The sequence below is a fragment of the Puntigrus tetrazona genome, chromosome 5, assembly GCF_018831695.1.
Source record: "Puntigrus tetrazona isolate hp1 chromosome 5, ASM1883169v1, whole genome shotgun sequence".
In the NCBI taxonomy this organism is placed as follows: Eukaryota; Metazoa; Chordata; class Actinopteri; order Cypriniformes; family Cyprinidae; genus Puntigrus; species Puntigrus tetrazona.
Window position 1 is genome coordinate 23,908,857 of NC_056703.1, and position 12,922 is coordinate 23,921,778.

At 42.9% G+C, this 12,922-nt stretch overlaps 1 protein-coding gene across 2 annotated transcripts; it reads left to right on the forward strand.

Annotated features, from left to right (window-relative positions):
• Positions 1 to 1,977: 1,977 nt before the first annotated feature.
• tbx2a (T-box transcription factor 2a) lies at positions 1,978 to 8,347 on the forward strand. 2 transcript variants are annotated; one of them, XM_043239347.1, is made up of 7 exons: positions 1,978 to 2,702; positions 3,391 to 3,658; positions 4,249 to 4,395; positions 4,957 to 5,033; positions 5,107 to 5,273; positions 6,247 to 6,830; positions 7,127 to 8,347. In XM_043239347.1, exons 1-7 carry the CDS (start codon positions 2,344 to 2,346, stop codon positions 7,562 to 7,564), a joined length of 2,040 nt encoding a protein of 679 aa, XP_043095282.1. In that variant the 5' UTR covers positions 1,978 to 2,343; the 3' UTR covers positions 7,565 to 8,347. The 2 variants fall into 2 exon arrangements, with proteins under 2 accessions (XP_043095282.1, XP_043095284.1); XM_043239349.1 differs by lacking the exon at positions 1,978 to 2,702 and adding an exon at positions 2,882 to 3,302.
• The last annotated feature ends 4,575 nt before the right edge of the window (positions 8,348 to 12,922 follow it).

The following is a 12,922-nucleotide window of genomic DNA, read 5'->3' on the forward strand; positions in this document are numbered from 1 at the left end:
TCGCTTCACGTGGGGTTGATGTGCGCGAACCTCTTTTCGGCGTGTTGTAGCGCATAAACTAAACTTAATGATGTTATTGCTCGAGGTTGTCAGCTGCGTAATTTGTTTCTAACGGTCCTCAAACTTTTGACATGCCCTCGAACAGTGCGTTGCGATTCGTGATTTTTATTCAACAGGCCTGAGAGAGCTGTCACGTTCGTAGAATTAAAATATAGGTTCAAACGGTCATTTTCGACACGAACTTATACATTTACAACCGATAAATCAAGTGCAGTTCAATAACTAAGAATGAAGTATACGCGAGTGTGAGAATTATGTAAAGAATTAATTAAATCTGTTTAACAAATCCACCTGCATTCATCGTTTATATCGCCTTTAAAACATGAAGCTTGCACGCTAATAAAATGCTAGAACTCTTACCAAAGACGAAACGTGTCGATAGAGGATGATCCAAAACGATATTTGCGTGTCCTTCTGTTTTTCTGAAATGTATGAATCTTTCCATACGCCACTGCAGCCGTGCCTCAAGATCCTCGCATCTGTCTTACATTCTGCTTCATCTCTCACGGGTCTATCAGGTCTCTCAGAGCACTTCTGAGTCCTCCGGGAGGGAGTCTTTTCTGAAGTTTACAGTGAGAGTTTCGGGGAACGGAACAAGCCGGCTGAAAAGAGCAAACAAAACGCATTTCCTGTTGACATCGCACGGCTTTCCGAACGACGTGCGGAATCGATGTCACATTATTATCATACATTATTTCTTTCCTCAAAGCGGTCCAGCCCAGGACCGATTCAGATTCAGACACCGTTTCAAACGCAAGAGATAATAAATCTTCCATCCGCGGACTTTCACTCGGTCTAATTAATCGTTGAAAGCGGAAATAAACCGGCACGAAAATTTTGGGGGATTTTATTTTTTTTTTCTCAACGTGTAAGCTTTGTGAAACACTGGGTGGATTGGTGCACTCTGTTTGAGAATTCAGGGGTAAATATGAATTGACAGGGGTAGGTTCTTATTGTGGGACTCCAGCCGACTGGCGCCAAGCGCTCTTTAACAAACGGAGTCCCACTTAATCAAGGATCTGTTGACGAGCCTCTTAAAGGTACACGACCGCTTATGGAGCTTTACGGCTCAGATTGTTACTCTGCTGTACCCTGTCGGTCGATTTAACGTGAACTAATCGCGAACAGTTCTGAGAAATAAGGAGAGAGGTCAAATGAAATTTATTGGCTACGTTGCTACATAACCCATGGCTCGATTTACTGAATTAGTTTTACATAAAAGAAAACGCGCTTTGCTAAATTCTGTGCGATGGTACTATTATTCCTTCCAGTGGGCGATCCGTAAAATGGGCAGAAATCTCGCTGAAACCTTACTTCTTGAAACGCGCTATGATTTCAGAAGAGCAGCCCATACTGAATATGGCAGGAGAAGTAACATGTCCTGCAGTATGTCTCAGCGGATCGATTTAATATCAGTAAATAGTGCAAACTTTAGACAAGTCGTTTGAAATAAATAAGTGCAATTAATATAACTGCTACTAGAACGACCGTGCCGCTACATTGTAAAAAAAAAGCGACAGTTTATTCAACATTAGAATCATTTTTGCATGTTAGTCACACGAGGCAACGTCCAAAATGCCACATTTCTTAAAGTCGGAGCACGAAGATGTAGAAAGCACACGATCGTGAAAGCGACGAAACGCAAGCCGGGAAAAGCGCTCTCTTACCCGGCCGCCCAACAGCCTGACGACCGTTCCTCCGTTGGGTTGCGCGGGGGTGGGGTTTCCAGATCCTTACTCTGTCATTGGTTAATATTTTATTCTGTTGACATGTTTTCTTACTGCAAATGCTTCCGACACCTTCCAGCCAATCCCCCTCCGCGATCTTGGCCGGAGCTGTCAAAACCACGCCTATGGAGCTCTACAATTGGTCCAGAACGCGTAAAATCTGCAATCAAGACGGTTCGGTTCATTAGTACGGGGAACCAGTGAGAAGGGACATGTAAGACAGACGCAGACACACAGCGGTCAGGGAAGAACCTACCCATTGTGCACCAGCGCGCAGGACTTTCGCATCCTTGTTACCGGGACCGCTTTAGTTTTTTCCGCAGGGGCTCGGACAGAAGGCAAGCTGTAAATCTACACAGAAGTGTCAATGCTGCTCTACTGAAGGATATTACCACTGTGCTGCAACTGGACATCCCCGACGGTACTGCCATTTCCTAGCAGTCCTGTGCAACCAACACCGTGTTTTTAAGAGGGCGACATCCAGTCGGACTTAAGCGAGCGACGGGCGCAGTTATTTTAGAGTATTATATTTTCCTCTGACTTTTTGGATGCACCGATGAGAGATCCAGTTTTCACAGCGAACGCTATGGCTTATCACCCTTTTCACGCGCACAGGCCGGCCGACTTTCCCATGTCAGCTTTCCTTGCGGCGGCTCAGCCCTCGTTCTTCCCAGCGCTCACTTTACCGCCGGGTCTCGGTAAACCGCTGGCCGATCACGCGCTCTCCGGCGCGGCCGAGGCTGGCTTGCACGCGGCGCTTGGACATCACCACCAGGCGGCTCATCTCCGCTCCTTCAAGAGCCTCGAGCCCGAGGAGGACGTCGAAGACGACCCTAAAGTTACATTAGAAGCCAAGGACCTTTGGGATCAGTTCCACAAAATCGGAACCGAAATGGTCATAACTAAATCAGGAAGGTAAGGCCGTTTTTTTGTTTGTTTTTTTCTCCTTGGATAACTTGAAAACGCACGGGCTAATTTCCCCCCGTAAATGTTTGCCGTCTCACAATAAAAAAATGCGTTCGAAATTAAATATTGCGCGATAAGAAATGATGCTTTGGATGATCGAATTGCACCATTTCCATTTCATGTCAGCATTAGAATAATATTCACATTCGTTCTGTTAAAGCTATCATACTCGTGCATGTTATATAGCCCAGCTAAATATAGTTAACGCTTTTAACAATGTAAATATTGCGCTACACAAAGGGGAACTACTTTTTTACGAAACACACACACACACAGCCCAGCGGTAATTGGCTGTGGGGTCTTTTTTCCCTCTACTTCTTTTTTTGGCCTAGTCTCTACCCATGTAAATCTAAAAAGCATAAAGGAGTAAGAATGCCCTCGATTATAGGAATATTCCCGTGTAATGTTGAAGAAAATATTAGAGCCTGGTAGGACTGTGTCATTGGTAGCCTGTTAGCCTATGCCACACGACCTACATATAAAGGATATTTATTTCTGGCTAAAATGGAAAGTGCATGGCTTGAACTGCTACTTCGCATTTCATTTATGGTAAAATGTCTTTACGAGGTTGACTAAATATTGTGTTTGTGTAAATCAGGCCCCCTGACCGATCCGGTTATGTCTGTTCCGTCCGCAGGAGAATGTTTCCTCCGTTTAAAGTCCGCGTCAGCGGCCTGGACAAAAAAGCAAAGTATATACTTTTGATGGATATTGTTGCGGCAGACGACTGTCGGTACAAATTTCACAACTCTCGATGGATGGTCGCGGGAAAGGCCGACCCGGAGATGCCCAAACGAATGTACATTCACCCGGATAGCCCTGCCACGGGTGAACAGTGGATGGCGAAGCCTGTTGCTTTCCACAAACTCAAACTGACCAACAATATTTCGGATAAACATGGATTTGTAAGTTGCATTCGTTTTTGTTTTTTTCTTTCTCGAACTGCATTCTTATTTATTTTTTTTTTTTTTGTTATTTCAATTCAGGCATAGTTTAAGTTATCTGGGTGATCAAGAAGCGAAGGTGATTGCGACATTAAACCAAACAGAGAGTTCGTAAATGTAGGGAGCGCTGGGTGTTTAGCGTGTTTTCGGTGTCTGCTGCTGAAGAGAAGCGTGAAAGAGAAGTTGTGTTAACGTGAAATGCCTTGGGTCGACGGCCTGAGCCAAATATATCTTATTATTATTATTATTATTATTATTATTATTATTATTATGTTTTTATTAACGTAAAATGCTACGCCTACGTGTCGGAAATATATTTGTATTATAATTAGCTTCAAAGGCTAAAAAAAAAAAAAAAAAAAACAATACACAAACACTCAATTACACGCATCTCAACTACCTTAAAATCATACTATCATTGCATTCGAAAAATAAATTTGAGTCTTATTATTATTATTACTGTCGTTGCTGTGTAAATATTTAATTTTTTAAACTGCATTTTGATTGTTATTATTATTGACCGGATACTTTTATGTTATTTCATCTTTCAGACCATTCTAAATTCGATGCACAAATACCAACCCAGGTTTCATATCGTTAGAGCCAACGATATTCTGAAGCTCCCTTACAGCACCTTCAGGACATATGTGTTTCCCGAGACCGACTTCATAGCTGTCACTGCGTATCAGAACGACAAGGTAAGTCACTACAGCGCCTGACTTTAAATGCTCGTCGTCTTGTTAATATTATTATTATTATTTAGTGAGCCCAAAGACATTATTACCGCATTTGATGTAGCCCGTATTTCATTCCGTTTAGCGAATACTACGTGTATTTTATTTATTCTTCTCCATGAACAGAATTCAGCCTGCTGATTGTAATTGGGCTGAGTCTGGTGGCTCTATAAACGCAAGGTTTACAGACTAGGTTATAATCGATACGTGCAACGAAAAGTATACAATGTGCCCAACCATCAAACGTGACCGCGTTAAAAAAAAAAAAAGAAAATAAAAGTCTTGTGCATTGTGAAGCTACATCACGACAAACAGAAGTATTCCGGTCGTTTAATTTAACAGCCAGCACGAATTAATAAATCTGAACGCAGCACGGCCTTTAAATGCATTTTTATAGACTGCAGTTCATTTCATTCGACAATTCGTTAAATAAACGCCCGTAACAGTTCCGGATCATTTTATTTCGAAACAGCCCGCACCCCGAAGAAACAGCGCGATAAAAACTAATTTGACGGTTTCTTTCAGATCACGCAGCTGAAAATCGATAACAACCCCTTCGCGAAAGGATTCAGGGACACGGGGAACGGGAGGAGAGAAAAGAGGTACGTCCATCAGGTAGTAGGCTGTGCGAAAATAAACGTGTGGGTATGCGGCTGATTTTGGTGCAACTTTCAGGAAGCAGTTAGCCCTGCCGTCGATGCGCCTGTATGATGATCAGTGCAAGGCCGACCGGGATGGAGGAGATTCGGACGACTCGTCCTGCGAGCAGACCGCTGGAAGGGACTCGGTTCATTCGCCGATTGGACCAGCAGCGAGTCCGCTCAAATTCAACAGATCCAGAGGTACAAAAAAAAAGAAAGAAAAGTGCATCAACATCAAAAAACGTAAACATTTTCAGTGCATTGAATGAACTCGTTTTAAATCGTACCATAGTAGTTTTTTTTTTTTTAGATTCGATTCGACTAGTTCTAAACCTTTTCATGAAGAGAGCTGATGATCTTTACGCTGCTGCTAAACCAGCAACTAGTTAAAGCCGTTGTAAATATGTTTACTGCCAGGCTGGAAGTGTTCCCCGGTGTCTGCTGTTTGTTTGCTCAAAATGCATGGCGTAAATAGCATGTACAATTAGCTACATACAAATACATCTAAATATGCACAGCCATCCTTCTTTCATTTTTGGTTACCAGTCAAATATAGATTTGGCTTCTACCAGTGACTGGCTGAAATCATTTTAAGAGGCAAAAGAAAGAACGAATTAATTAATGCATTTATTCTTTGCGTGTATTTTCAACTTTTTTTTCTAATATTACCGCGCAATTAGTTTTTAATAGTGAACGAGGACCAGAAATCCCATTTATGATATTAGCAAAGCGTCAATGCTTTTTATTGATTCGCTTAAACACACTATGAGATTCTGCGACTATTTCATAGATAGTGTTATAGTTTTTGTTTAGAGTTATAAATCCCCTGGTTATAGGTTTGTGATATATAAGCGTATATTGGTTGCATAGAAAGTGCGTTTTTTGCTTCTGCTCATTTTTAATCACAGCTCACTAAGAACGCATAAAAATTTTTCCTTTAAACTATCCAAATCTTAAATGTTTCGTAAAGCCGTGCTTGTGCCGTGAATGAAAACACAGGAAGGAAGCAATTAGCGTGGAAAACACATTTCGTCCGTTCTTGTGTAATCAAAGGGAGTAATTAAACGGATGCATGTTGGTGTGTTATAAGGAGCGAACGGAACAGTTTACGACATTCACTTTTGATCAGGTAACTAAATAAAGCTGACGTGCTTAATATTTCTGTATTTTCCAGACGACAAAAACTGCAATGAAAGCGACAACGAGCTCGACCGACACGACGATATCAGAGTCAGTAGCCCGGACCAGAGGCCGCAATCACCGCTCAGCCCAGACTGCGAGGACGCTAACCCAGAAAAGAAAGGGGACTACTCGGATTCGAGGAAAGAAACCGACTCCGTCTTCAGAATCAGAAGCTTGGAGAAGGACAGACTGGACAGCAGGAATTCGAAAGAATCAGATCCCTCCAAAAAGGATGCGGACTCTGTGGGCCTGAGCGCGGTCAAAGATGGCTTCTCCCCTCTGATGGTCCAAACGGAAAGCCCATCGCATTTTAGCGCGAGCCACTTGCAAAGTCTGGCCCTCTCTGGTTTACACAATCAACATTTCTTTAACCCACTGAGTACGGGACAACCACTCTTATTTCACCCTGGGCAGTTTGCTATGACTCCTAGTGCTTTCTCAACCATGGGCATGGGACACTTGTTAGCCTCAATGTCTGGAGCAAGCGGACTAGAGAACGGCAGCCTCTCCTCTCAGAGCACCAGTTCACCCAACCCTTTCCCGTTCCACTTATCACAGCATATGCTTGCATCTCAGGTATGATTATTTATGACATGCATTATCACTAACCTGCGAAGCTACTTTTAATATCCCAGCATCCCCGAGATAAAATATATATATATCTTTTATAAATCCGCATTTTCTTTCCCGATTTGGAAGCGGGCGATCATGCTTGGAGACTCTTTTTTAATTATTATATCATGCAGTAAACGATCGAGCTCTGTAAACTGGCTTCAGCGCACGCCTAACTAACCATAGGCTAATATAAGCCGAATTTGTTTTCCCTTTGTAGTCTGATGGTGAATTAAAAAAGCTTGTTGTTTTGCATTTAGGGCATCTCCATGCCACCGTTCGGAGGACTGCTACCCTACCCGTACACGTACATGGCGGCGGCGGCTGCGGCAGCCTCCGCTCTCCCCGCCGGCGGCGCCGCCTCCACCCTCAGCCGGAACCCGTTTCTCAGCAGCGCGCGGCCGAGGCTGCGGTTCAGCCCCTACCAGATCCCCGTGTCCATCCCTCAGAGCTCGGGCCTGCTCGCCACCGGCGTGCCGAGCGCTCTGAGCGCCGAGTCGGAGTCGTCGAAATCCGGCAGCAGGGAAAGCAGCCCTATATCTGAGCACCACAGCCATAAAACCGGAAGCGGCCAGAATAAGGGATCTCCCAAGTCGTCAGGGACGGATTCCGTTAACGAGCTGCAGAACATACAGAGATTAGTCAGCGGACTGGAGAAACACAGAGACGCGTCGCCCCGCAGCGATTCACCAAAGTGAATCCGCGCCTCGGTGAAAAAGGGGTCACCGTTTGGTTGAAGCGACGGCTCGGGACACGGGAGCGTCCCTTATCCTACCTGGATTTGGGAGAGAACTGTAGCGTGCGTTACGCCCACTTTTCGGATCTACGAGGCGTGCTGATTTCATTCACCCTTCATTTGGCCAAGAAATTATACCAGCCTGAAAAAGAAAACAGTTTGAACCTGGCTGTCAATGGCTATCATTAGGCCCACGTTTTTCAAAAAGGACTGCAAAACGCCACAGTCCCTGGGGATGACTGCGTCTGGGACCCGTTTTTCTAATTATTTATAATAATAATAAAAGCAAAACGCATATGTAAATAAGGTCAGTTGACTTAAGGAGGCGGATTTTAATTTATTCTGAAACTGTACATTGGTGTGTAAATACTATTAGGTCTCGATTTGTTACATTTATATATATTTTCCCATTTACAAATATGAATATTATCTAGCGCTTGATAGCAGGAAACCGAATGTGTTATGTTTGCGACGACATCCTGCCAGACACGTAAAGTAAAAGCCACTGTAACTCTCCGGCGATGCATTCGAAAGTCTTTTCACTTGTAGCTAAATTCAACAGAAGATGTTTAATGATGGTCCGTAGGCAGGGACAACTCAGGTTTCTTTCTAATCGTGCATTGAGAAGATCATTGTGTAGTGTCTCTCATGAGAACTTGTCTAAACATCTCGGTGCTGGATTTTCGGGTAATTGAGCGATTTTGTTGCATTCTCTCAGTTTCAATAAAACGAAAGCGTTCATTTAGTCGTTTGTATTCTTTTGTGTAAACGCAGGGTTGTGTTTTCCTAGCATTAGATCACCCGTTAGTGATTTAGATGAGCAACCTTGCCGTTTTTCGCGCCTTGCTTGATCCTGGGGATTAAAAGATTTGCGAAGTAAAATAAAACCGCACAATTTCATTTAACCTGTAAGGTTGCATTCATTGAGCCGTTCTGCAGTCACACCTGATGTAGCTGCGCCACCTGTTGACCACGGGCCAGATTCATCCTCAAACACGGCTCTTCTGACAAACACCAGCGCTATCTAATAGTGTAATCGTAATACGATTATGCTGTTTGAAAACGTTTCATAACGAAAGTCATACCGTTGGCCGTAATTAATGTCTTATCGCAATTAATGATGTCTGAAGCGTAGGGGTTGGCAGCGTCTTCAAAAACTTTCCGTCTGCCTTCGCCGTAATTCGCTCAATAACTTCAAAAAGCGCATTGTGTTAGGCTGAGCTATTTTTACCGAGTTGCTCTTTGTTGTTTGTCCTCCTTAAGTGCGCATTAATATAGGCTACTAATCTTGTACTGTAGAGAGAGAGAGAGAGAGAGAGAGAGACAGAGACAGAGAGAGAGAGAGAGAGAGAGAGAGAGAGAGAGAGAGAGAGAGAGAGAGAGAGAGAGAGACACAGAAAGAGAGAGAGAGAGAGAGAGAGAGAGAGAGAGAGAGAGAGAGAGAGAGAGAGAGAGAGAGAGAGAGAGAGAGAGAGAGAGAGAGAGAGAGAGAGAGAGAGAGAGAGAGAGAGAGAGAGAGAGAGAGAGAGAGAGAGAGAGAGAGAGAGAGAGAGAGAGAGAGAGAGAGAGAGAGAGAGAGAGAGAGACACAGAAAGAGAGAGACACAGAAAGAGAGAGAGAGAGAAAGAGAGGGAGAGAGACAGAGAGAGACAGAGAGAGAGAGAGACAGAGAGAGAGAGAGAGAAAGAGAGACACAGAAAGAGAGAGACACAGAAAGAGAGAGAGAGAGAGAGAGAGAGAGAGAGAGAGTCACGGTCCTGGTGGAAGGGTTAATCTCCGCGGCAGGGTCGCCTCACAGCCTCAGCAGCAGACAGTCCTTTGTCCTGAACCCGGCGCCTGTCGCCTGCCCGCCGGCCACACAGCCTCAGCACACCCGCGCACAATGGCCGACGGGTTCTCCTGAGTCCGGGCTGGTAATTAGAGAGCCCCCTCGCCTCTTTTCTTCTCCTTCTCGAACCATAATCGCAAAACTCGTTTTATTGAGAGCCCATTGTTAAATTCTGTTACGTCCAATTAACAGAGCCAAATTCTCGACCTTGTACTCTCACGGAGAAAAAAATGTTTGTCTGAAACAATTAGTCAATGACTGATCACTTGGCTCCAACAGCCGCCTCGGAGAGTCCCAAACAAGCCGAAGAATGAGTGCGTGTCTATCCCTCCGAGCCCTTCAGACCAAAACCCGGGAAACCTACAGGTCTACACAGTTACAGGCAACCTGGACAAATGCTAACAATTCTAACAACGCTGTCTCCGTGTTAAAAAGGTTATTATTATTATTATTATTACTAGGATATTGATAGTTTTCCCTGTATATATATATATATATAGGTTATATATAGATTATAGGTTATAGCCTATAATCGGACGGTGACAAATCAAAAACAGCCCGACTGCCATTATTTATTTAGAAAAGCTTTATTGAGTTAATGTATAGTCGACTGTGCCACGACAGACAGTCGGACGACTCACAAACAGACAAATTAACTCCTCGATTTAATTCCAGAACATTTATGATAACCGTAAACTTTGCATATAGTTTGTAGTCTTGCGTTGCTTTGATCGCTTTTAGCCTACAAATTGAAGCAGCGGGCTATATAATGAATTTTCCCGATGACCACCGAGGGAAGGCCGGTATACTGCGGTGTAATTGAGAACAAGCCGACTGTTGCCCGAGTCTTTAATGACTGTAAATCACTGTTTGATTCTTTGTAAGAAAGCATTGAACGCGTGATCCATCACTCTGACTCGAGTCTCGTCGGTGTCCTTTTAAGTGCGCATCGCCCTCTGCTGGTAAACACTGCGATGTATAAACCTATCATAGTTTTGAGGCGTGTGTAGCCTATTGAGTTTCTAATCCGATTAAGCAGTTGATTTTATTTTTGCCTCGCTCGCTGTGCGGGAAGGCCTTCAGCTCAATAATTAAGAGCATAACGCGATATGTTCTACATCTAGTCAAACCGATTTATTATCGAAATAAACATACGCTGCTGTTTCCGGAGCAGTAGCATTTAGCATTGCTTTTTCATTGCATGCAAAAAGTCTGTACACAAGTGGATTTTAACTGGACGGTTATAACATTTTAGAGAGTTTTAACTTTGCTCTAATGTATGAAACATGAATACAGAGGATACGTTTCTAATATTTTGCCATTTGGACTCCGAACCAGATTACTCTAAGATTCGTATTTGCTATTTGTTGCAGATTTAATCCAAAAACGGAAAAAATGCCCTCCGTGGTGCCTTGATGAATATGATTTTAGACTAGATAATTCAAACGTTGCAGTCAATCCCGGGCAAAAGTGCTCCAGGAAGGGAAGAATTACCTCGATCATTAACCTGGTCCATTCCCCCGATGCCCTCGAAGAAGTCACCAATCTCCAGCTCGATCCGAGCAAACCCGAAATGCATCAAATGTGTTTTTTGGTGAGCTTTACTCGGGAGCTTACCTTCATCTAACCCCTCAAACGAAAGCTGCGATCTAACTTCACCAAACTACCGATGTTTCTGCAGCCCTGCTCAAAAACAGCTGTTTTGTTTGGCCTTACGTTGTCACAATTCATTTTATGCCAAGGAAGCCGCCGACTTCAGTTATTGTACTGGAGGTTCACGCGAGAGCCTCCATTTCCCTTTGCCATGTGTGGGAACCTTTTAGCATCTAAACCTTTGCCAGCATCGGTTCTGAGTTTCCTCAGCGCCACCTTGGTGAACAGCATGATCAAAAGCAACGCTAATGTCAAGGCACCCTCCCCCAGTCCCCTGTAATCATTCCCACAATATCGTGGGCAGCCAAACCACGCGTGCTCTGTGTCTGTCATTAATGGACATGTGTTCCATATAAAATAAACCTGACTCACAATAGCCTGCCACTGAACCTTACTGCTGATTGCGTGACAGAGGAGAGACTGTCTCCATGTGGATCCGTTATTGCAGTGTTGTGATGCTAATGTTCGAGTACCGTTTTAAAGAGCAGGGGAGCTAAAGGGGGAGAAGGTGAAGGAAGAGCGGAGGTATGGCGCAAGATATCGAGTCCACAGAGACTTTATTTGCACACGGTGAGAAAAAGGCACGGTTCACAGTTTAAAGAAACTCTGTAGAAGTTAAGCTAAAGCCACGACATATTGCTGCATGCCACAAAAAAAAAAAAAAAAAAAAAAACTTACAGTGAAGCACATACAATGAAAATAAGCATTCAAATATCACCGAATATCAACAGTATAACCGCAAGACATACAATATTCATGGTAATGCAATGTTATTTACTGATTTTAAGCATCTTTTTGGCCAATTTGTAGTTTTTATGAGTATAAAAGATACTGCTTTTGTCAACTCGACAACATTTTTGAGTAAGTGTGTTCTTTACTACAACATATTTGTGATTGGTAATCCACTACAGGTGCTTTTATTTTTCGTAGCAGTTTATTTTTTGCAGGGCTTTAAAGGCACTACGCATTTTCCCTTTACGCAGCTTTATGCTACTTAAGTGCATTATTAGGTAGTTTCGTATACAAAACATAGCTATATGGAGCCAATGCCGGCGTGTTTAGTGCAGACCTTGACTATTTAGAACAAGACTCAAATAATATACATTTAACAGAAGAATTATCATGCACTTACATAGATCTAGTTAGTTAATACCTACAGTTATTCTAATTATTATTAATAATATTCTAAAGTATGTACCGTACGTGTAGAACAGGATTGTAAGATAAAGTGGTACCAAAATATAAAAAATTATGGCACAAATACTGTTAACTGATAACTTAAACAAGGAATATTACTGTAACCTCAAAATCAGGACATGGCTTTAAAAACATATTTTTGAAAAACACCAACAACAAAAAAAGGTGAAAATGAACACTACAGTGACGGCGCCAATAACTTTTATTCCCTTTTACACAAATTATGATTACAGGATTGTTGAATAATACAGATGTATCCGTGTACAAATGTGTGTTATGACCTCAAAACACTTTTACCGTGATGCACGATGTGTAAAATAACTCACGCAGCACAGCTCTGTCCATGCGGTACATGGAAGCAATCTAAAACGGCATGCTTACTTTTACATTTACTTTTGTTAGTATAATTGGTTAGGCTCTGTGTTTTACAGGAACCACCTCGCATTTCATTTCTGAACTTCCATACATACAATAACTGCATCACCCGTATTCGTTTTAGTTTAGGGAAAAACAGAACATCCTTTTAATGCCATCCAACGGACATTTAATTTTAAAAAGTGCAACCTAATGCAAGAAACGTTCTATAAATCTGTGGGGAATGTTAGCACAGGCATGTTTTCCTAATGAGCCTGGGTTTGTTTT